This window comes from Rhamphochromis sp. 'chilingali', assembly GCF_963969265.1.
Source record: "Rhamphochromis sp. 'chilingali' genome assembly, chromosome: 1".
Classification (NCBI taxonomy): Eukaryota; Metazoa; Chordata; class Actinopteri; order Cichliformes; family Cichlidae; genus Rhamphochromis; species Rhamphochromis sp. 'chilingali'.
The window spans coordinates 27,484,241-27,508,667 of NC_137929.1; the positions used below are offsets into that span (position 1 = coordinate 27,484,241).

Here is a 24,427-nt window from a genome sequence, read left to right on the forward strand (position 1 = left end):
TTTAAAAGCAAAGTTGTAGAAAGGACCTTGCTTTTGAGCAAAATGAAAAAGAGGCGCCGACGGAGTCAATAATCTTTCTGTGTGTTCATTTCAGGCCCAAGGTTAGAGATGCTCATATAATGGTTAGTAGAAAAACCCTACAACTAATACCTGAGCATTGTTTAGCATGATGACTCATCAATCTTTTCATATCCTTTTATTTATTTTTTTTAAAGAAAGGTTAGTTTTCTGTGTTTTTTCCATCCGTTCGTGCCATTTTACAGTAATATGGACACATCTTTGTGAGCACATACAGTATAGAAATAGATGCAGAGAGAGAGAGAGACAAGTGCGCAGCAAGCAACAACGGAGCCAGAGTCCAATAATTTAAAAATAGAAAGCCTGCAACTTTGATCTCACCATGACGATGAGGAGTCCAAGTTTTATCATCCGTTCCAGCTGTGGCTCATTGTCTGAGGAGGGAGGAAGGGCTGAGCGCTACTGTCGAGCCAGTAATTAGTTTTCCTGTTTTGGAGGTTTTACCTTGTTGTTGGCCTGTTAGACAAGTCAATAGAGGTGGGAAGAAAACAAAGGTTCAAAAGAGAGTAATGGAGTGATCAAAACATACAGTGTCAACTTTTACAGGCTTGAGTGGAGGGCTGTTTAGTTTCTTCAAGCTGTCTTGGCTGTGTCGTACTTCCCTGCTAGAGCTCGGCTTTTGTTCACATTCAATTCATTTGCATTCAGTGATTATAATTGTACTAGCTGAAGTTTTTATTAACACCACAGGTTTCTATGACTCCTTTTTTATGTCGCTCTGAATAATCAATTGTGGGTTCCCCCTTCTTTCTTATCAGAGTGGACAGTGGCTCTTTGCTGCCTCCCCAGTGCCGGTAATGATTTGAAGGTGACCTCGTCTCGCAGTATTTTGTCTGTGCAGTATTCAAATGCATAAACTGGTGTGCTTAGAGCAATTTAAAAAAAACCCAAAACAAAACATTGAAGCTTATCATTTTTACCATCCGTGGAGCTGTTACGATTTGGGCCGTTTCCAGGATCTTCACAAAGCAAAAAGAAATGTGCACATGGCCCTTGATACCAAACACTTCCAAGTTAATTTATGCACATAAATCTCCTTTAGGACTACCTTATCTCACCCTGTGATGCGTACATCAATTCAGCTTTAACCTAAAGAGACCACTTATGTAATTAAACTGCAATTTTCTCCCTACACTCCGACGCAGCCAGTTACATGAGACTCCGTTTGTTCCCATATAGCGCATAAAATTAGTTGATTAATTCATTAGCTGACTCACAGAAAACTAATCTGGCCATTTTGATAATGAGGAGCAGGTGGAGAGTTTGTCTGGGGCACTGAAAATTCACATTTATTAGAACGTTGGTGAGTATGCGAGAAATCTGTAAACAATGCAGTGCTTGCTGCGGCCAGTTGCCACTGCACCTGTCACTTTCATTTGTCTCGTTCATCACTCTGACTTCACTCATGCGGTAAAGCCCGAGATCTCAGGTTTTGAATCTCCGCAAGTCAATTTAAAGACTCGTTATGTGTTATGTCTCTGTGCTTTGTGCAGCACCATGGACAGCACCGTCTCTTCTGCATACTTGAATATTAGTGACTGGAGTGATGGACTTTGTCTTTTATTATTTTAGACTCCAAAATCCCTCTTGTTAAAGTCCACTGGTGTTAGCTTTACCATCAAGAGCAACCCAAGTGCGATCTGCTTAAAGGGTGAGGTTACCAGACTCACATGCTTTAAGGGTTTAAGTGAGTAAAAACATCTCCTTTTATTCATTTTTGAAAGAAATGGCATAACATTACAGTGGTTTCCCTCACTGATGGCTTTTTGAATAGGTTCCTTTAAAATTTCAATATTTTACCCCTTTTGAACAAGTTTATATGAAGCTCACATGGCCCCAAAAGGTGTCTTTCAAATTTCAAAGTGCCACCACAGACTTTTTATTCCACCAAGCTTTTATGCTCCTGGGGTTTTTTCTATTAGCTTTGATCCAGACTGGCTTTTTCAGTGTCTGTAGAGTTAAATCCTGCTGAGCAGATGAACCAGTATAGCTGCTGTTTGGATGTGAAAAAGTGCTTGAGCGAAGATAAATTGTTGCTTTTAGCCAACTCTCTGAGTAAATGTACATGAAATGACAGCACAGCTGTTGGCTTTAGCTCAGATTTATCGTGATTTTGTCAGGTGGCATTGCATTTAAAAACAAACCATAATTTTTAGAAGAGCATTGGCTATGGAAATTGCCTACAACTGCGATTTAAGTTTCATGAGGTGTTTTCACTATTTAATCCTTGGTTTGTTGTCGGATTGCAGTGGCATACAGGGGAGGAGGCTTTCCTTTAGTTGTTGGGATGTTGCCATCAAAAAAATGGGTTAAAAGGGACAACTGAATAGTGTTGTGTCTGCTCTTGCAGCTGACAACAGGACGTGTTGCATGCTTTGGTTGTAGCTGAGACCCTTTACAGATGGACTTTAAACGAGAAGCAGCTCTGGCAAACGCTTTTTGACGTAGCGGGCGGTGAGAGGTGGAAAATAATGTAAAGTTTCCCCTTTCGATGTGTAATTGGTGGGGCACTAGAGCAATAGAGGTTTTAGACAACCTTATATTTTCTCTTCCTTTTAAATCTCCAAGCTTAAAATAAAAATGCTAAAATGAATTTTCAGAACATGGGACCTTTGATTCAGCGGTGGAGAATTGGCAGAGACACAAAGTGTCTGATTGTTGAATGCTGCTTTATTTAATGGCCAACACAGAGGAGTGTAACATGAGGCTGTTTGTCTTTAAAGCTTAATGAGTTTGTATTCTGATGTGACCTAGACAGTCTGAACAGCTCTGGCTCCAGCCTTAAAGCTGTCTTTATTGGAGGCCACTTCTTTGCGCATTTGTTTGTAGACCTTGGGGTAATTTTAGCTCTGTGGGCTAGCAGGTATCGGATCATCACATATGATATGAACTGTTCTGAGTTCATACTGTAGGGTTTGTGCTCTAAAACTCACTATCACACAATGATGGGGTTCTTTCTGAATCTTGCTGTGGTGACTCAAGGTCATAAAAGTCGAGGGATTTCCACATTTAGTACTGCAGGATTCTGATAGAGGTAAAACAGTTCTTGAAAATGTCATACGAGAGCGTGTGTGTGTGTGTGTGTGTGTGTGTGTGTGTGTGTGTGTGTGTGTTTATTTTTTTTTTTTGTTTTTTTTTTCCCCAAGGGAGAACCTGAAGGTGAACCGTTGAAGCTTGCAAGAAATTCAAAGCCTTTATTGATCAAGGGCTATTTTTAAAGTGGGATTGATTAAATAATGTAACTGCACTGTAAAAGCATCATGTGAAGGGCATCCAGATGCCTGCCTCAGGGGTGTATGAAATGACTGACACACACGCCCCCAGCGAGAAGGAAATGGCACATATGGTGGGAGGTGGCCGAAGACTGGCGAGACTTACGCACTCGGCTCCTTCCTTATGGAGATTTTTGACCCTCAGCATCAGGACCGCTAAGCTGCAGCAGCTGAACATTACATCAGCTCTGAGTTGTGGTTCATGTAATACCCGTAATTTGTGAAATCCAGACTGATGATGTCTGCGCCACACACAGCGCTCCCGTATAGATCTCACAGCTGCGCACAGACCTGACATCGCACGGATAACCGCAGAGACAGTTTAAAACTAAATCTAAGAGAGTAAACTCTTAAAATTGAAGTGATTGCAATCAGACAGTCTCTAATGAGCTAATTAGAAAATGCTCTGGGGCTCTGTGAATCCGCTGAAAGGTTCTCCTCCGCTGTTCTTATTTAAGAGGTTTGACACTTGGTATGTCCATCACTCACAGACAGATGGTGCATGTGGCTGCCCTTCAACCCAAGTCCATTTTAACTCAAGCCTTACCAAGGTGACCTGAAAGGGGCTCTTATCAGCATATTACCCTGTCTGCACTAAATGTCAGCTGGCCAAATGGACTGACCTGGAGGAAGCTTCCTCCGCATACTTCTGCCTCCACCTCCTCTACAAAGCCCCGCTGTGTGTGTTTGTGTGTGTGTGCATGCACTTTGCGTCAGATGGGAGGTAACTGTCTGCTGACAATTCAACAAAACAGATCAATAGTCAAGATTGTTTGGATGAGGTGCGATCAAATAAAAGTTGGAGCCTTAATGGAAAAAGATGACGTGAAATCCTGACAACGGTGACTGCAATGCGAATGCAAAATTAAGCACACCTCAGCTAATGAAGAAATCTGTTATTAATTTCCAAGTGTCCCATAAGACTAAAACTAACTAACGAAATTCCATGGATAGGGTACACCAGTCTTTTGCAGGGCTAACACAGAGAGATACAGAGAACCGCTCACACCTACAGCCCGTTTAGAATTTCCACTTAACCTCTGGACTGTGGGAGGAAGCCGGAGTACTCGGAGAGAGCCCACACAGGGAGAACATGCAAATTCTACACAGAAAGACTCCCTCCGGCCGGGCTTCTAACCCGGGACCTTCTTGCTGTGAGGTGCCTGCACCACATATTTGTACTGCTAAAAAGAAATGTGTGTCTTCCTCTGTGGGTTAAAGCAACCATTAAAAAGCATCAGTAATTCCCAGCAATGCATTACTTGGCATGCTCAGCATAAACAGCGTCGCTGTAGTTTGTTTAAGTCAACCCACAAACTCTGTCAGTTTAAGTCAGAGTGCCAAATGTGCAGTAATCCACTGCTTAAAATAGTCTGCAACAAATCCATCTTTATGTCTGTTCGAATAATATTTGCTAAAAAAAAAGACACTGCCCAACTGTTTGAGGAAATGAGACATTAAAAAAAAAGACTTTTTTTTTTTTTTTTGAAGAGTAGGAAGAGATGGACTTGGCATGAAGTGCCACAGATGGGCTGAGGAAATTGGAAAGAGCTCAGTTATGGACTCTTTGTTGGTTTTTGACCTTCTAAAGAGGAATTTAAAAAGGAATAATACAAGATTCATCAGAAAACACAGATGATTATGTGCTGGATTAAATTAAAAACATGTAAGCTTCGAGGTGTCATTCACATCAGCACAGAAACCTGCTGTTCACACAGCCTGTCCCACAGTGTAAAGGCCTCATTGCTTGAGCATTGATGCAACCTCTGGTCACAAGAAAAGACAATGTGAATTCCCTGACTGGTTGGGCGGTGGTTCCTTTAGGTTGTTTGTTGTTGAGTAAAACTACTCCACAAATAACCTCCTTATGATTATTTAGGTCACTAGCAGTCTCCAGTTTGCATGGAGGATGCCAACTTGTCTGCAAACACTTGCTAACTGCTAGTTAAGTAGTAGTGAAACTTGAAAAGGCAGTCAAAATATGCATGCAAACGACAAGCATCTGAGGTCTCTTCTCTTTTTAAAAAATGTTTCCCTTAAGAGCAATGGTTGCCAGATGGTTGTAGGCTAGACTCAAGGCCCGTGAGACTGTGGGGCTGTCACCATGATTATTACACATCCAAGATGGCAGACAAGTTGATGTCCGGTGGTTAGCGATCATCTTTCTGCAAAGCTAGCTACCATGCAGGTTAGATTTGTTAACTGTCAAAACTATCCCACAATACAGAGCAAGCATGTTTATTTACTCATTCAACTAAAATCTTTGTAATGTTTAAGGTTTTTTTTCTACTGCTACTTGCTCCTTCCCAAAGTTGGAAGCTTGTTTTTTGTGTATGACAACAGCAGAGCAAGGCATGTTATCTGTATAGCTTAGGTTGCCTGCCCTGACTAGCATTGCAGGTTGCGCTCGATGTGTTTTCAGTGATGTGCTCTCGAGCAGCTCAACACAGTTGTTTAGCTGCTCGAGATCAACAAAATTTGGACAAGTATCCACGTTTTTTCCTGGTTGTCCCTGTTGTGAACCACAGCTCCCTGTAAAATAAAGTCATTCGACACCACAGACTGACTGAAAAAGGATTCAACTTTATTCAATTGTGGCTGCGAGTCATCCAGGAAGTGCAACTTAAAATTTTTTTTTTATAAAATTAAAAAAAGAAAATCTGGAGCAGAGTGCATCAGTCTTAAAAACAAAGAACCTGCATCAGTTTTCTTCTCCATCTGCAGATCAAAACCTGCTCTGATCTGATGGGAACGACAAACCGCAGACTTGATCAGTCTTGCAGGAGGTCCACCTCTCGCATTTATTCAGTTAAAACATTACATCGGACTCTCACAGTCAGTGTTTAATCTCGTGAATAAGTCATGTTTTGGATCATTATTATTCCAATATTGTTACACAAAAAAGTGGCTTTAGAACAAGCATATATAATATCAGGAGAATGACAAAAAGTACTTGTGTCTGATCAAACCTAGCTTTGGGTGATTACATTCGCTTGCTGTAATGACACAGCGTTTTTGTTTCTTTTGTTTTTTTTGTTACTCTGTTTGTCTCCCAAAAGTCTCAGTCTGATTGGTTCATGAGAAGGGGGGAGGGGGGATAAGAGGAGGCAATTTTGGCTTAGTCCTGGTGAGCATTGCCTTGTGGGAAATCAGTGTCGTGGCAGCTCCTGTAATTAGTTCTGCTTGTTAGAAAAATGAAGGGGTTACTAATTAGCAAGTGGATGGCTTCTTGACTTGTTGTGCATCTTTTCTCTCCATTCCTTGAAGATCATCATTATCGTCTCCCAGCAAAATGGGGGAGAGAGAGAGAAAAGGAGGGAGGGAGGGAGATGCTGCTCAGTCGTGCTGCTCAACAGTTTAGCTCTAACACGATGAGTCTAGATGGACAAATCTCAAAGGGTGTTCTGTCATGCTCTGACAGACAGGCTGCCTTCTAAGTACTTGCAGGCAATCGCCGGGAGCTGTGCAAGATTTCACTTTTTAAGTTCACTCAGCAAGCTGGGCGGTCTAGACAGACTTACATATGCTTTATTTTTAGCATGTCCATCTCTGCTTTGACTGCTAAACTAAGATTTACTGTAGTATCACTTTTAGCTCGGGACAGCAATCAAAATGTAAAAGGCCTGTTTGGGCCGAGTCCTTAAACCGCACCATGTTTGTGGTGTTAATGCCTTTTGGAAGATTTTTATGTCAGTTATCGATCATACAACAAGACTTATTCAGTCAAGTGTGCTAACAGAGCATTTAAGTCTATTCTCAGGTCATGAGTAAAATTCTAGTATTGTTCCAATTTATTTAATACAATTTTATTTATATAGCTCCAAAAAACAACAAATGTCGCTTCAACACGCTTCCTAGTGTAGACCCTACAATAATATAGAGGAAACCCCAACAATCACATGACCTCCCATGAGCAAGCACTTGGCAATAGTAGAAAGGATAAACTCCTTTTTAACAGGAAGAAACCTCTAGTAGACCTATCAGGGTGGGGCAGCCAACTGCTACGACTGATTGGAGGTGAGGGGAGGGAGACGGGACAAAAGACAGGGAGCCGGGGATTAATAATAACCAACGATTCCATGCAGAGCAGTAAACACATAGTGAGTGAAAAAAGGTAGAGAAGAAACACTGCAGGCCTATTGGAGCGCAACTAAGGGAGGATTCGGGGTGACCTGATCCAGTCCTGACTACATGCTTTGTTAAAAAGGAAGGAAAGAATAAGAGGCCTGAGAGCTGAAAGCTCTGCCTCCTATTCTACTTTTAAATATCCAAGAAACCACAAGTAAATGAGCAGTCTGAGAGTGAAGTGCTCTAGAGTGATATGGTTCTAGGAGGACTTTAAGATAAGATGGGGCCTGATTATTCAAGACTGTGTGTGTGAGGAGAAGGATTTTAAATTCAGTTCTGGATTTAACAGGATTTATACATCACACTATTTAGAAGGTATCAGTGTATGTGTGATGCTCCCATACAGTCTATAGATAATCGAGCCATCTGTTTTCTTCAGTTTTTCCAGTTCAGGGTCACGGTGGGGGTGGAGCCTATCCCAGCTGCCATAGGGTGAGAGGCAGGAACACCTGTCACTAGGCTAACACAGACAGACAGACGGCCATTCACACTCACATTCACACCTACAACCAATTTAGAATCAGCAGTTTACCTAACATGCATGCGTTTGGAGGGTGGATAATCTTCAGTACCAATTGTAATACTTTGGGTTTTTATGGCAGATTACCTCCTAAACCATTCAATAAAAATATTTAAGGAAACGTTAGACAGAGTCAGAGATTTTCCAATTTCTAACCGAACTATTTATAGATATGAGAGCTATTATTTTCCATAGATCTTGACTTTAACATTTGTATCTTAAACCATGGCTAAAGGAAGAAGTTTTTAAAACTCTCTCAGTTTCTCATGTGAAATTTTGCTAAGACTATAACTGTATTTTAGCCACTGGAATACAATAATATCTGAGGAAATTAAGTGGAGATGATACGGACAGTGGCTCTTAAGAATTGAAAAATTTTATGTCTCCACTGTTATCGCACTTTGTAATATATGTAGAGTGTAATAATGAGGATAGAGATATAAAGAATCATCTGCAGCTGTGATGGATTTAATCAAACTCGATCGCTGGAAAACTCGATACTGTATAAAAAGCTATTATTATTCTCCTGTGTAATTTGGCTTGGGTGTCAAAGCATAAAGGAAATGCAAATTAAATTCCTCCAGAAATAGACCACTTTTGTGCTCTCTGATTGCATATGAGAAAACCTATAATCCACCACTAATATTGGAAATTCAGGAGTTCCAGCTCTGCCTGCAACATCTGCTCAGGTTCCTCTGAAAGTCCGTTCTTCATGGTTAAAAGTGGAGGTATTTTTTGCAGGATGTCACACCCTTCATCGATAATTCTGCACAAAGCAGTGTTACATGCATACGGCGGCGGCGGGACATTTATCTCCCTTTGCTGATCCGCTTCCAAGAATGATCCTGATGTGACATTACGTAAGAGCTGGAAAGCAGAGCCGGGGGTATTAGGGAACACAAAAACTCCAGAGAACATACTAATCTCCCTATGTGATTATTAGTCATAATATTTAACGCTGGCTTAATGAGCGACCCATGGCATAATCTCTATCTGGCACCTTCACCTGCTCTCTCCTAACCCTCCTAACTTGAATTTGAGGGAGTTAAATAGAATAATTATGCTAGACGGTGCAGTGAATTACCCTGAAGATGGGGCGGAGGGAGTTATAGTCGAATAGCTTTGTGGAAAATCTCAGGATTAGTTCAACTTCTGCTTAATTTTTGGGGCGAAATGTTTAATTTCAGCTCTCTCGTTTCTGCAATTGTTCAGTTGCCGCACAGCAGCAAAACTAATATATGGTAAATTATGAGCTGTTAAACAGAAACAGCGGGATACAGTGGGACGTGGTGGGTAATGACGTTCACAGGGACTGCAGTGGGGATTTTTCTTATAAATAGAGCACGCTAACAAGTCCAGCATTTTTTTTTGTTTTTTTTTTAAGTGTTCAGTTTAATTAGTTTAAAAGTTTCTGTATTATTATCAAAATGAAAGTGACTCAATTTATTGCTCTTTTTTTCATAAAAACAAGAAATCTGTTAACATCCCACCCCTGCTTCGTGTACAGTTAGCAGATTTAAAAAAAAAAAAAAGTTTAATTGAATGCAGCGTCATTTAGAAAATTAATCAGCGTGTTGACAAGTTTGCAGGCCCTGTCTCGAAATTTGTGCGTTTACCCCGCTTTAAAAAAAAAAAAAAAAAACCTCACAAGATCAAACTGAACTGGCGTCTGATTTTCATTGTACATCTTGCACCTTATCAATGCACACCAGTGCCGCCTCTTTCTACACACTGCTGTTTGAAACCGTGTAGGCAGCGAAACAAAGCCTCGGTGTTCTAAGATCTGAACAAAAGCTTTGTGTTTGTTCTCTTGCAGTTAGAAACAGAGGCCTTAAGCGACTGTTATATCGCACACATTTTTGGAGATGAAGTGAGCACAGTTCTGTCAGGCAGTTGGTGAAAGGCTTTTGTTTCAAAAATAAACTGTGTTACAGTACTCTGCTGTACATGCCAAAAAGGCCTGCTGAGAACGATTTTCACATTAAAACTGGCAGAACACACTTATTTGATTACTTGGTGAGAGTTAGATGAGCTGATCAGTGCGACTCTCTTAAGAGTCTCAGAAGTTATTGTAACTAACAGTGAAGTGTTCCAATGTTTTTCTTGTGTTTATATTTGTAAGTTTCCTTTAATTGTGGAACTTTGATTTGTAATTGGTGGTAGCGGAAGTAACGTGCAGCACGGACTGAGTTTGTGGTGACACTAGAGCAGAGAAGCATGGCGCTCTGTGAGTTCAGCTGCATCGTCCTACTGCTTTAAACTGGACTTAAGTTTTAAAGAACACATAAGTTAAGTTAAATTAAACCCAATTGTGGACTCACCGTTGAGAGGAGTAGCGGCTCGCGCGAAGAACGGACTTTCTCCCGTTTGGCTACAGCAGGCAATGAGGTGTGTTCAGGGTGCCTCTGTTAATTTCAGTTTCAATGAAAGTGCCATAAAAGGGCATTTATGTGTCTATACCTTTATTGTTTGGATTTACTGTGATAAGAGTTATTGTAAACATGTTGCTTATTGCAATCGTTTTCTTTGGGTAGTTCTCACGATGATGATGATGATGATGATGACGACGCTGAGTGATCTTGTCGCCGAACATTGAATAAATCATCTGTAAACAAGAACTTGTCCGCGTGGTGGCTAACGGGAGCTACAGTTATAAATACGAAGCTTCGGCTGGAGGCTCGTTAGCCCAACTTCTCACATTAAAGCAGCTGCCACAGAGATTGTATAAAGAAAGATGCCACATGTTAATAAGATGCTAGTGAGTCCTTTTAAATTACAGGACAGCTTGCTATTTCTGTCTAATCCTCAGTAAAGGGCTCAAACAACTTTAAAGATAGCTTGCATAACAACTGGAAAACTTTGAAACTGGTACATTATTTGGAAACCATTATCAGCTCTGATTTCCAGTCTACAGGCAATAGATAATCACTTAACTTGATCCTTACCTTTACCTATACAAGTAAACCCATGTCTCAACATTTTAATAGTTTTTTATGGCTATAGTCTAAGTATGTGCATGCAATATATGTCTTCGTTTTAATTTTGATGTCTTATTTCTGAACAATCATGGCGACGAAATAACTGAGGCAAAGTTATTCGTTTTTTTTCTTTTGCCATGAGTGAGTGAGTGAGTGTGTGTGTGTGTCTAGGTCCGTCAAACCGTATATAAGAGGTCTGTCTGCACCAAAAATACCTCTCGTCTGGACCACAGAATGTATATAAAAGATGGGCATAGCTTCTGGGTAAGAAGCCAATGCAGAAATGCCATAAATTGACATTTTTTCTAATGTTTGAGTACGAAAGAGGTCTGGTTGTGTATCTATACGTTCCTCATTTCATTTGACTGTGGCGACAGTAAAAACGGTCCTGGTGAGTTTACAGCCTAGATTGTTAAATTTGTAGTATCGTAAAAAAAAAAAAAAAAAATTAGTCATAAAGGAGGGTGATGCATGTGTTCCACAAATCGCTAACCTACGAGTTGGCTCTTTGGTCAGATCTGCTCCTTGTTTGACAAAACGCAACGACCCGTACAGCAAAAACAGTCAGCCTGTGGCTTCACAACAGGCCTGCGGATGACATCATGGTTGCTATGTCCATTTTTTATCTACTTAAGTGCTGATTGGGCAGCACTGTGTACTCCACCACCTCCATCTTTGTTGTCGTTTTATTTTACATTTATTTGTTTAAGAAATTGCTTTTAAAGTTCAATACATGCGAGTAACCGCATTTAATAATCTCAGTATTAAACAACCATTTTGCCATAGCAAGCCACCTTAACTCTTCGCCTATACTTTCACATAGCAACAAGAAGCACCTTAAATTCTGATGCGAGTTGACAGCCTTGACTTAAATGACTCAAATCGAAATGACATATTTGAGTGTATTTCAAGGAAATTTAAGTCGACACGTTCTAATCCTGCTCAGCTTGTGACTGACACAGTAGGCAGGCACAGCAGTGGGGAGGAATCTGTCCCTCAAGTCTTGTCCACTTGCATCACAGTCAGTCGTCACCGTCACTGTTACTGTGCCGTAATGTCTTTCTCTACTGTCTCGTCGTCTTGTCTCTGTGGCTGTGTGAGGCTTGCTTCACATCTGTGTCTTGTTTTCTCTTCCTCTTCCCCCCCTTTTATACTTCCTCTTCTCTTTGTGTTGGATGAGAAGGCAAGTCCTGGGGCGCCAGAGGATGACGGCAAGTTGTCGGTAGGTCCTGTCTGATTGACACTCCCCCGTCTTCTTCTGTGTTTGTCCCTGTTTCTGTGTAGATGTATTAGAGCAACTTCTGTTTCTCCCGCCATACTGTGAAGAAGACATGTACACTGTTATCTCTAACCCTCAGCCTCCCTCTGTGCCGAGAGTAGCTCCGTCTGTTTCCCAAAGCACTTCCTTTGCAACAGTTGCATTTGTGTGCAGCATGTAAAAGGCAATTGAGGAGGAAGCCTGGATTCTGAAAAAACACTTTTAATGCTTACGCAGTTCCAGCAGGTACAAGAGCTTCCATCCCGAATGCAGAGCAAGCAGATAAAACAGCAGACGGACATTCTCTGGTGTCGTACCAAGAATCTACAACTTTCTAACCCTCACACGAGTCGTGCCGTTCCGCTTGTCTCCCTTGCCTCCCGCTCACACCCATGGGAGGCTGTGAATTAGCACCTGACACCTCCTTTGCCTACGCATCACCTCTGATGAGCCAAAGGTGGACACATTCGCAGCAAGCAGCTGTCACCTGCAACGGTGCCTAATTTCCCACAATTCTCAAGTTCCACCTCGGCTGCTGGAGCGACCTTGGCGAGGGTTGTTTTTTTTGGGGGGTTTTTCTTCCGCAAAAGGAACTAAAAAAAATGCCACACTAAGTGTAAATGCCTGTGACAAGCCCACGAAGCTTATATTTTTAAGAAGCTGTAGCACTTTATGATTTTTTTTAAACTCGGTTGCAGGTTCTGCTTAGGGTTTTTTTTTATGTAAAATAGGATTAGGGAATCATATTCCAACTGGAAGCTTAATTGAAGGTGGTAGCACATCATATGCTCATGGACAAACATTGCAGTGACACGAATCCTCCTTTCTGTAATTAAAATGCTGTGGATTTCACAACAGTTAAAGCACCAAGTCCCTAGAATGATCTTCCCTCTAATGTAAAAATGAAAAAGCCTACAAAACAGCGTGGTTTTCCCACATTTAGCTCAATACTCTTGGATTAGAAATGGCTTTAGAGGAGTGCTCGCATTAAGGACATTTACTGGATACTGAAAGATTCCCATCCCCAGCAGTAGCAGAATATTTGACTGACGCTTGTCTCCCCTCACAGGCGCGGCCTCGCCTTCAAAGGGGAGGTAGTTCTGCCTCGCTGCACAACAGCTTGATGCGGAACAGCATTTTCCAGCTGATGATCCACACGTTGGACCCTTTAAGTGAAGGTAAACTGCACACAAAAAGAAGTTTTTAACACAAAAGACATACAGCACAGATATTCTTTTTTTAACTGTCCAACATTGTGTATTTCCAGATTGACCGAGCCTGGATCTTGTCTTCATTCTTGTCTTTAACTCTTAGAATTGTATTTTGAGATGTGTCAGAAGTGGATTAACTAAAAACATGTAATTCCTTCCACAGGAAGAGTGCTGTTGAGCTCACATTTTCTTAACCAATGAATAACATAAGTGTTATGATGAAAATGTTGGCTTTTATCTATTCACAAGCTCCCCGCGTACTTCTTTAAACACAGAAGCTCCACTGTTAACATTGAAAAGTACTTGTACAGTGTTGTTTGTATATTTAAAAAACAAACAAAAAAAAAAACGGTCCATGTAAGACAAAGTGCACTTGGGGCTGAGGTGAAACACCGTTCTCCTTTAATCCAAGTCCATTAGCTTAGCTAAGAAAAACGTTTAAAAAAGGCGTCAGCGTCAGTGCTCGGCACAGGGGATGAATATGTTAATATGCCGGGTGAGGCGCGGTGTCATTCTCAACCCATCCTGAACGTGATGAAGGGAAAATGTTTATGAAAAGCAAACAGGGAGCAGGGGTTTGAGGAGGGTGACGAATCCTAATCCTTAAAAATGAATATTAATGTTAAATGCTGAATCCATCTTACTAGCCGATGTCATTTTTCCTCATCTTTTTCTTCCACCTTTTTGGTTTTCATGAAAGTTTACATTCAGTTTGGTTTGTTTGGCTGAAAAAAAGCATCACTGTCAATACACAGTAAAATATCTCATAGGTCCTACAGCAATGTGTGTTAGCACAAAAACAGAATAAATATTTTCCTTCTGGATTGATAGGACTGCATTAGCAATTGGCTGCTCTGTAGTCCAGAGGCATTTCAGCTTTCTCTGAAATGACTTTACTTTGCTTGAAAGCCAAGCTTGGAATGAGTCAGCTCAGGAAAGATTAATAAGCCTTAAAGTGCCCATTAACATGCATCAAATTGCTGTCGTACACTGAACCCAAGGCGTCCTGTCTCTGAGTGTATTCATCATCCCATCGTAGTGATTAATGGTAAATCACAGCCTGAGTGCAAGTCTGTAAGACCACTGTTGTGTATGCATGCATGTATATATGTACATGTTACACATAATCCACCCAGTTGGGTCCTCTTAGTGTCTTTTTCAAGGCATCTAATAGTAGTATTTACTAAGTTAAGCTAAGTTATGCGTGCAAGATATGAACTGAATTCTTTGTTTTCTCTTTGTTTTAACTGATTTATTTATTTGTGTCCAAAATAAGTTCCCATTTGCCAAAAAAAAAAGTTTTTAAAATGGTCAAACCTACTTTAGTATGAAAGCAGCCGAGATGGCAGGACATACCAAATTTGATTGATGAGGTCTTCTGGCAAATTAACGGCTGGAAATTAATTCTCTGAAACAACAGCTACAGTGTGACATGACACAATCAATGAATTAATTATTGTCAAGAACAAAAGCAACACGTTGGGCTTCCGATGATTTGCATGTATTATTTTGAAATTTCCATGTAGCACATCGGAAAGTTTTCCTCGTACTCCAATGGACATGTACCCGTGATAAGTACAGACTTAAGTACATCTGAAAAAGCACTTATCAGAGGCCTCATTTCCTTGGAACGCTTAACAACTTCATTGGCTGCAGGACTGCGAAGGCCCAATCAAGACAGACCCTATTGGGAGATGAGCAAATATGTTCTATAAACATTTACTGGCATCATTAATGCAAAGGAGCGTTTACTGGGTGAGCTTACGGCATAGAGAAGACGAACAGGTGCATCCATTTTAGTTGGAGGCTTGTGCTGTGTGTCCTTGTGTGCTCTTAGGCATTAAGTGTAGCTCAGCAGGGACGTGGGGAGGTGGCAGGGCTCCTTCCATACATTTTTCATTCGCATTTCTCAAAATAAGTTGTTCAGGCTTCAGTGCTGAAAGGTTCTTGTGCCAGTACTGAGAGCTGGTTAGCTTTTGGTTATTAGAGTTTTAGTGATTTAGAGTTTGTTAGATGTGTGTGTCCGTGTGTGTGTGTGGTCCTTGTATTGCAAACATTGTGGGGACTGAAATGTTTTTACACATTATGGGGACAAAAAGCAAATAACAGCAACGATATGATATAAATCATATTTTCAAGGGAAGACAAGTTTAATTTGAGGATATTAGGTTAGAGCTTTCTTTCTTCTGCTCTGTTTTGTCTGTAGTGACCACAAAAAGTAGTTTGAATATAATCTATCTGTGTTGTTTCTTCAGCGTATGCCTTCATTGCAAAGTGCATTTTATATCTAAACATGTAAAACCTAAGATTTTAAATCTATGTGTGGCAATGTATATGTTTCTGTCATATCATGGGGATATGATTATTTACTTTGTTGCCCAGAGTTAGATGAGAATAACTGCACTCATATTTATTTGTTATTAACAGGACATAGCTACACATAGGATAACAGTAACAGTGTTTTTTTTAGCTATGCTACATGAGCTACATGCTACATGAGCTACATGAGCTAAGCTAGCATCTCCTTCCTTCTGTCCCTTTTAATGCTAGTAGTACCTACTTTCTCATCTAACTCTCTGCAAAGACGTCCAAAACAAGTTTTGAGTTAATTTAATGCCATGAATGAAGAGCTAATGACATTTAATTTAACACAACCCTTTCTCATCTTGGAAATACCTATCAATGATTAAATGTTCGCTATTGGACTAAATATCACCTGGATTTATCTTGTCTCTGTTTCTGTCTTCTTATTTCTCTTTCGTTTACTGTCCCTTCAGAATTTGCTGACTCTGGTGAGTTACTCCTCTAATTTCTGTATCTCCCCCTGCTCCAAAACAATATGTTTGTTCTCATTCCAACAGCCTGGAGGCAACTCTTGTGCCCAGTGTGTCCCTTATGTATACATTTCCTAAGCGCCGATGTGCTGTATGTCAATTCTGTACCGTACCATCCCTGCAGACTCTCTTCTTCAGATATCTCATTCTCTCCTGTGGGTGCTTTTTCCCTGGAAACCCTCTGTTACCATTTCTACATTGTTTTCCCCATCGTCCCTAATCCTCTCTCTCCTCTTATGAACTCCTTTGTGATTTTTAGCTTTATAAGTGCTGTTTTTTGTGAGACACGTTGAGGCCCAAAATAAGTGCTTTGGGTGTTCCTGTCAACATTGTATGTCACTCTAGGTCTGTGAGGCTAAGCAGATATTTAAGCAGACAGAATTTGCTGTGGGAAAGAGACAGAGTAAATGTGTCAGCCTTTTGCTTAGGTCATGAAACGGCCTATCTGGAAGACGGCGAAATGCTGTCAGTTGATTTCTCAGCCCTTTTTATATCCCCGTGGTCAGAATTCTGGTTAAGCTATATGGAGCAATTAACCAGTGGACTGAAAGTGTTTCTTTGTGCAGCCTTTTACAATAAGCTGTGGACAAAAAACTATCAGCATTTAAATTTAGCTTAAAAAAACAGCAGCTTTCTTGATGTTGTTGAGGTGAATCTCCTACAGTTTAATAATAGACCTTAGAAGGTGCATGTTTTTCATTGCAGGGAACATTGTATTAGTCTGGTACACTTAGTTCTGGGCACAAGGACCAGCATCTTTTTTTTTTTTCCCATCAGTGTGGAGCTACAAACAATATCACTTAGGAGTGGCATCAAATATTGAACTACTCAGAGAGAATGGGTGGGAGAAGGGAAGAGTGGCTCTAACTCTACTGTCTGAACCCTCAGCAGACTGCTGAAACAAGTTTCCCAAAACAGTACTCAGAATTCAGGCTGCGTGCTTCAGATCTGAACTGTGGTACTGAGTCTGTGCTTTTCCATAGCTGCAGTTGACCTCAGTAATCTTGTTAGGTTTTTTTCCTGAGGTAGACGGGAAGTTTTGCATAGGCTGAGCAAATAACAGACAAACTCACTAAATTTGGGTCAACTAAAAAAAAACAATCATTTCAGCACATAGCCTGTTTTTTCAGTAACCTAGCGAGACCAAAGGGGTTGTTTTCTTTAAAGTTTTAGACGTTGGTATAGAAGAAAATTACCAAAGGGCAACAATTTAGGTCCACGTGTGTGTTTGTACCGAATTACAGAAAACACCCCTTAAATTACACGAGGGTCTGAATTTTCAGTGCAGTTATTATTAAAACAGCCATTTAGCATGAGGGTTAATCCATTCTTCCAGCAAGCATTTCCAGTTTTCCCCACATAGCTGCCTTGCCTGCCAGCAGTACTGTCTGTGCCGTGACCCAGACCATCGATTACATGGTTCAATAATGCACTCACTGTCACTGACCTACCACCCCTTGGGCAACGGAAATATATTTTCCACGTATGCAGATATAGTCTATTGACATTTTGGGTTAGATCTTTTTTTGTATCAACTTAACAATGTTCATAAAACATAAAAGAAAGCTGAAATATAAGATGACATGTTAACATATTTACTGTAGAATATAATCAGAAGAGATATTGTTTCATATCCTGCAGGAATGTGAACTCATTTTACATTGTGGGCCACATGCAGCCCACTTAGACCTTACGCCGGCTAGACGAGTGAAACCTCCTTTCTGTCAGTGTAAAGAAGTTTAACTACACATTGAATCCCTGAGATAGCGTCATGTAAAAAACAGAAGTGCAATTTCAACAGCACATCTCACTTTTTCGACATAATAGAGAAATGCTGCTGGAGTAAATGGATGAAATAAATTTATAAAATTACAGAAAATAATTCTCTTAGCCAAGTTTTTGTTAATTTTTCTTTCTTTTTTTTTACTGTGGACCCACTGTAAAAATAATATATTTCTATAGTTATAGTGAAAAAAGTTTCCTGTCATTTGAATTTTTAGCTATTAATCAGGTACTTTGGTATTGTATGAAAAGCTTTGGGAGGAAAATCTGCGCTCTTCTTCATATTTTCCAGTAGGCCAGTTTGGAGTCTTTGGCGGGCCGATTATGGCCGCCAAGCCTTATGTTTGACACCCCTGATAGATAGTTTGACTTGATTTCTTGCTGTTGCCGTAGGAGCCATAGACATAAAGTTAATGTAATTTAGTTTAGCATAAAAACTGTAACCAAGTAGTTACCGGCCTCTGTTCAAACGTAATCAAATACTACGCATATGTCACACCCCCTCCCATGCCCTCTGATCCACCCCGCACTGGGTGGGTGAAAGAATCAATGCTAAAAGCCTTTTTGCTTTTGCACAGGCTGTGAATTTCCCTGACACTCCAACCCCCAGCAGACGGAGCGGACTTGCACGCACACTCTCACGCATGGCTCACCAGAGGTTTAGAGGTCACACCACAAGGACAAGAGGTCCCTTGGTAAAAAACAACAACAACAAGCCTCGCTCTCTCTATGGAGTTACAGCGGGTGGACCGTGCAGGCAGTGATTGTGTCTGGGGATAATTGCCCTCAGGGCAGCTTTGTAGAGACTGGACGTAGAGTGGTAGTGTACTTCAAACCAAAAATAATATAACGATATGGGATTGAGACGCTTGTCAAGTAGCACCGCATATGAGCAAGGCATTTTGCAATGAAATGTGATTTCATCTCATTAGATTGTGTTTTCATGGCTGCCAAGTCTCACATTTGGCATGAGATTTTCACCATAATCCTCTCACACACTAGCAGAGTGGTCGCCCACTGTCGGATATTAGTGTGAACGATGTAGGCATGTGGGTGGGAACATATAAAGTGCTTATTGTACTGATGCCTACTACATGGCATACTTGCAAAGTTAGGGTTAACCAAAAGGTTTATATTAACTTATTTGGGAACTAGCCTCTGTTAACAGGCAGACCTGGTCAAAAATATCAACTTAGTACCGTCAGCTGAATCAGATAAAGAGGTCAGATAAAGGTCAGACAAAAACACAGCAGCACAATAAGTGAGGCATAAAAGGACAAAGTGATTTAAAACGTTTAAATTATTTGTAAATGACATGTGGTTTAATGGTAGTGTTTCAAAGGAAGTTTTTCGTCTTGTTCCAAGCCCATTGTTTGCACTGTATAAAAAATAGTGTTTGAAACAGCTTCTTGGTTCTTCGTCAACGAGATTAGCCACCGTGATGATTCAGTCTAACGGCTGTTTGAAACAGGAGAGTGGATTTTACATCAGCAAACAGAAAGATTTCCAAGAATAGCTTTAATGAAAAGGTACATGTTATTCTACTTTGTTGCCAGTGAGGTCCTTCCAATGATGACGTTTGGTTAAACTTGCTGTAGTTAGTAGAACATGCCATGTTCTCTTTAGTTGAAAATAGTTGCTCACGCTCTTTTCGAGGTAGTTTTTTGTGATGGTTCAGGATTCAAGCTGTTTCATGTGCTCCCAGTCTTTATGTAATCCCAGACTGGCTCCATGATGTGAACATCAGACCTTGTGGTGGCCATGTGCTGTAGGGCTCTTTATTTTTGTTGGTGCTGAGAATAGTTTTTTGCAACTGTATGTTTGGGGGTGATATCAGTATAGTATGTAGAATGAATTTGGAACCAGACCAATTTGTTTTGCATGGTGGATAAAAATGTAAAGATCTAGAATATTTCCTCTTATGAGCAATCAAAAGCAAATACTGTGAATGGCTTTATTTAACATTTTACCACCTGACATACAGGTTAAAACACCAGTTGAAATACATGGGTAGAGGAAACGAGGAAGGGGAATTTAAAAGTCTGGTTGTGAGATTTCGTGAAGATGTAAAAGTATATAGGAAGATCGGTGCATTGCTAAAAATAAGTAGAAGCACAGCAGCAGTAATCAAGGGATATAGAGGGAGCCTTAGTACCACTAATCAGAGTCTCAATGGCTTTCTTTCTAAAAAAAACTTGAACAGTCTAGCTCTGAAGATCAAGGCAATTGCTTCATATTTGTCAAAGGAATTCTGAGTTTGCTGGAAATCAGAGTTTCTGTCAAAGCTTACACGATCAGAAGGCAACTGCTGATTAACAATACTTACTTTTTGGCAGAAAACTATGAGATCGAACTTTGATAAATATCCTTAAAAGAAGAAGCCTGTTGAATATCGGGAAGACATGCTCCAGTAAGATGAAAGCAAGATAAATGAGTTCAGCTTAGATGGATTTCGGCACGCTTGGGGGGCTAGGACCACTAACGGTGAATGCGTGCTCCCAGTAGTGAAGCATGGAGGTGAGCCTGTGATGATACTTGGCTGTATGAGTGCAAAAGGTGATAAGGAATGACATTTATCAATGCCACCATGAATGTCTGTGGATATGCCAGATTACCTCATAGGATGACTCTCATATTCTTGAAGCCAGGCAGAAGAGGAAAGCATGCCTGGCTTCATTATCAAAAGTTTCTAAAGAAGAACGGAGACTAAGGACAAGTTGGTCTTGCTTGGTGTTAATTGGTTGGTGTTGCTTTTTCTGAATTTGCATGTGGCGCAGAAAGACAAACCCCCATGCAGAGAGAGCTTCTGGAAAATAGTGGCTCATGAATTAAAAAGATATGAATCTTAAAGTCAGTCGGGATAAGCTTCAGTGGCCCCGTGTCCCTGAATTGGACAAGCAGTTAAGAAAGTGGCTAAATGGATGGATGGATTCCATAAATCTCAGTAATGTGTGCTGACTTCTGGACCTGTATTGTTAATTCTGGTCAGAAGGGAATATAACTACTGTCTGGAGTTAAGTTAGTTTATCTAGTTAATGTAACATAAACTTACTATTCTATTTAAAGCGAATCATCACTTTTTTTTGGCCATTTATTGTTGAAACAGCGTGGGAGGCAGAAGTCTGCGGTCCGGTGTCCTCTGCTCAGCTGCTTCACGTTCAGCTGTTGCTGCAGGTTTGAATTCCCAGCTAATTCATCATGCCGATGTGCTGACTGTCTATTTACTGTAGCATGGAAGAACTGCAGCAGTAAGGGAATCAAATTAATTGTTCGGGTTTCATTGTGGGAATAAAATGCCGAATCATCAAGCCCCTGAATAAGCTTGTGCGCAGAGGAGAGGAGGACTCATCATTTTGTTGCATGTTGACCCAGTATATTCTCTTCCGACTGTCCTCTTCTGTTTGTTTTCAATATATCTTTTTATGAACCTCTGATCATTTTTTTTAATGGTGGTATACTGATTGCCCCTTCCCCCTCCCTTTACCGTTGGCAGGCTCTTTATCAGACTGAGTTGCTGAAAGACTCTTGATGTTTTGTATTTGCAGTTGAGTCCTTGCTTTGTCTTTGCACTTATGCAGTGATGACTTGGGGAGATTTTGTCTCTCTGTATGTGACTTCTTGTGCTTCTTGTGTGACTCTGTACAGAATGTGATGTGAGTAGAACCAGCAGATCTGTCTTGTTCTGTCATGTTCACTCTTTTCCTTTTCTCTGTGTGTTTGTTGCCTTACCCTTGTCTTTTGCTGTGATGTTGTAGAGCTTGGGACTTATGGGAAACTAAAATATTATCACTCAATGACTGAGGAAGGTAAGCCTGAAAGTTTTCATTACTTGATTCTTTGAGACAGCTTCTATCATCCCTCTTGTTTTTATACTCCCCCATCTTCATCACGAAGCAACACATCCAGCCCCATTATTATTTATTTATTTTTTTGCCTGTGATACACAGTTTGCATAATTTTGCTTTAAGTTGATAATCTCGCTGAGATTTCACTGGCATAAGTGCAAATCATAGTAGCCATGCCATTTTTTTTTTTTTTTATTGTACTTTTTGTTCCCATTTTTGGTTTTTGGCATATTTTTATATTTTTTCCCCTACGAATATGTACATACATATTGTGTGTTACTGTGTGTAGTGTTATTATGACATTTTATTTATTAGGTATTTTCTGAAAATTTCTAAATTTGCTTCTTTTGTTTGACGTTGTGTAAATTAAGACATGCATAATGCAGGCTGGTTTAACTACAAACGCACACTTACACGGCCAATATTGCATTCAGAAAACACACAAGGTCTTTTTAATGTTTTCTCGTCTTTGCTTGTTTTTCCCTGTTACCCATCTGCGTCTCTGAGCAATACAGCACATCATCCATTCCCCAGCACTTACTTCGAGGTTACACTTGCACCAGAAGCAACGTTTCTGAATTTGGCAAACTGGAGTGACTAATCCACCCAGTGGTTGTGTAACAGGCAGAAATGACAACGTTTTTTAACCCACACTTCACAAACTGGTCTTTTTGTTGTTAAATATTTTTTAAGTTAAAGAATTTAACTAAACATTAACTGTGTTTTTTTTTTAATTATTTTTTTTAATTCCTTTAAGATGGCAATACATACATTTCCCATACATAGCAATCACATATTTATAATTTGGGTGGAGTGTTATTTTTGATATTTGTGCTTTTATGCTAAAACAAAGTGACAGAAAAACACATTTTTAAAATTTGCGTAAAAAAAAATCAAAAAATGTAACCATATTAAGTAAAAGCTCTGTTTCCAAATAACAATAAATAAGGTGGAAATGGCAAAAAATTGTTATAAACTGCATTTGGTAGCTTTACTTTTAAAAGCAATTTATTAGTTTTGAATATCACTGTCATTAAAGGGTAATGTGTTGCGTTACAATGTTAGCTGCTGAGAAAATTCATGTTTTATTTTATCTTACCAGATTTAACTTTATAGTAATCTCTAGTAAGCTGGTTATGTTGTCCAGTTTAACCTCTGAGTATACTAACTTTACCTCATGGTGAGTTCATGGTGACAACAAGCTTGTTAATTTTCCTCATCACAGCTAACTAAAATCTTTCCGCTTCAGAGCTGTAGCACTTGCATATTCCTCCTCCTCAACATCGCCTCGCCACCTTTGTAACTAGTTGAGCTTAGACCTCAATCACTCAGGCCTAGAGACCTTTCAACAACCTTGTGGCATCCACTAGTTGCAAGGGGAAATTATGTATTTCCTGTGAAATTGATTCACAAAACCACATTGGAGCAGGTCTAGAGATCTTAATTGAAACTCTGTAAACCACCAGTCACTAGAAAAAAGTGTGTATTCCACAACCAGCGGGTGTGAAACTGATTGCAGAGAGATTTGCTATGCTACACCAAAAACGTCTTTGTGATTGCTTTGGTTGCTAGTAGGTTTCCAGGGTGAGAAGAAGTTTCCATGGAAGATGCCAAACTGCCTGCAGATACTTGCAAACTACTTGCTAAGCTGTAGTGAAACTGAAAAATGTGATGCAAAGTCGCCTTTTGAAATTGTTTGTGGTTGACGTTTTAAGGCAAAGCTTTTACTTTGAAGGTGAATGTTTTTCATTTTCGGTTTATTTGCAGCTTTGAGAGTAAATGTCAAGTTTTTGCAGACAAGTCGACGTCTTCCACACAAACTGTGAGCGACTGCGCCAGTCTGATTCTGACCAAGCCAATCATGAGAAGGTTTTTTTGTTTTCAGCTCCCTGTTTTTGAGTGGCGACAGCCACCAACCTCCAACAACCGCTTTCCTGCAACTTGGGGAATACACATTTTCTGAAGTGACCAGAGGTTGCCGTGGGGTCACTGACTGGTCTCTACGCCTGTGTGACTGAGGCCTGGAGGTGCTTTTTCAATATCTAAAAATTATAACCATGACACTAATTAAAACACGTCTTCCCACAAGATAAATCCTGCCACCTTTGCCATATCACTAACTGAGCTTAACATGCACACTTACACAGCCTGAGGATTGAAAGCCTTCTACTAGTACATGCAACATACTTCAAGGAGTGGAAAGGCAAAAGAAATGGTGTGATGTCATCAGACAACAAAAGACACAACGGTATATGGTAACTGATTGCTCATTCGAATAATTAACCAATTATCTGATCCACTTAATTGCTTTAATTTGCACATTCGTTAAAACAAACAATTAAATAAATAAAGAATCAGAACACTTAAACAAGTTTCTTTATACTTTGTTACAATACCAGTGATAACTGAGAGAAATAAATAGCTAGATTCCTGCTAAAGCTAACTTGCTGAGGTGATCTCAGATTCTGTGGATTATGTATCTAAAATGATAAACTTCCTTCTTCTTGCAGCTTCTGTAGTA

At 40.1% G+C, this 24,427-nt stretch overlaps 1 protein-coding gene across 4 annotated transcripts in view; it reads left to right on the forward strand.

Moving 5' to 3' along the window:
- Positions 1-24,427, forward strand: part of LOC308390792 (sodium/potassium/calcium exchanger 2-like) — a 49,160-nt gene that overhangs the window by 8,750 nt on the left and 15,983 nt on the right. For 2 of the 4 annotated variants that reach the window (XM_080873075.1, XM_080873077.1), the window contains exons 3-4: positions 12,160-12,198; positions 13,304-13,412. In XM_080873075.1, the coding sequence (XP_080729201.1) occupies positions 12,160-12,198; positions 13,304-13,412 (148 nt within the window). The remainder of the gene's footprint in view (positions 1-12,159; positions 12,199-13,303; positions 13,413-24,427) is intronic. The other 2 variants (XM_080873076.1, XM_080873078.1) reach the window with 1 other exon arrangement.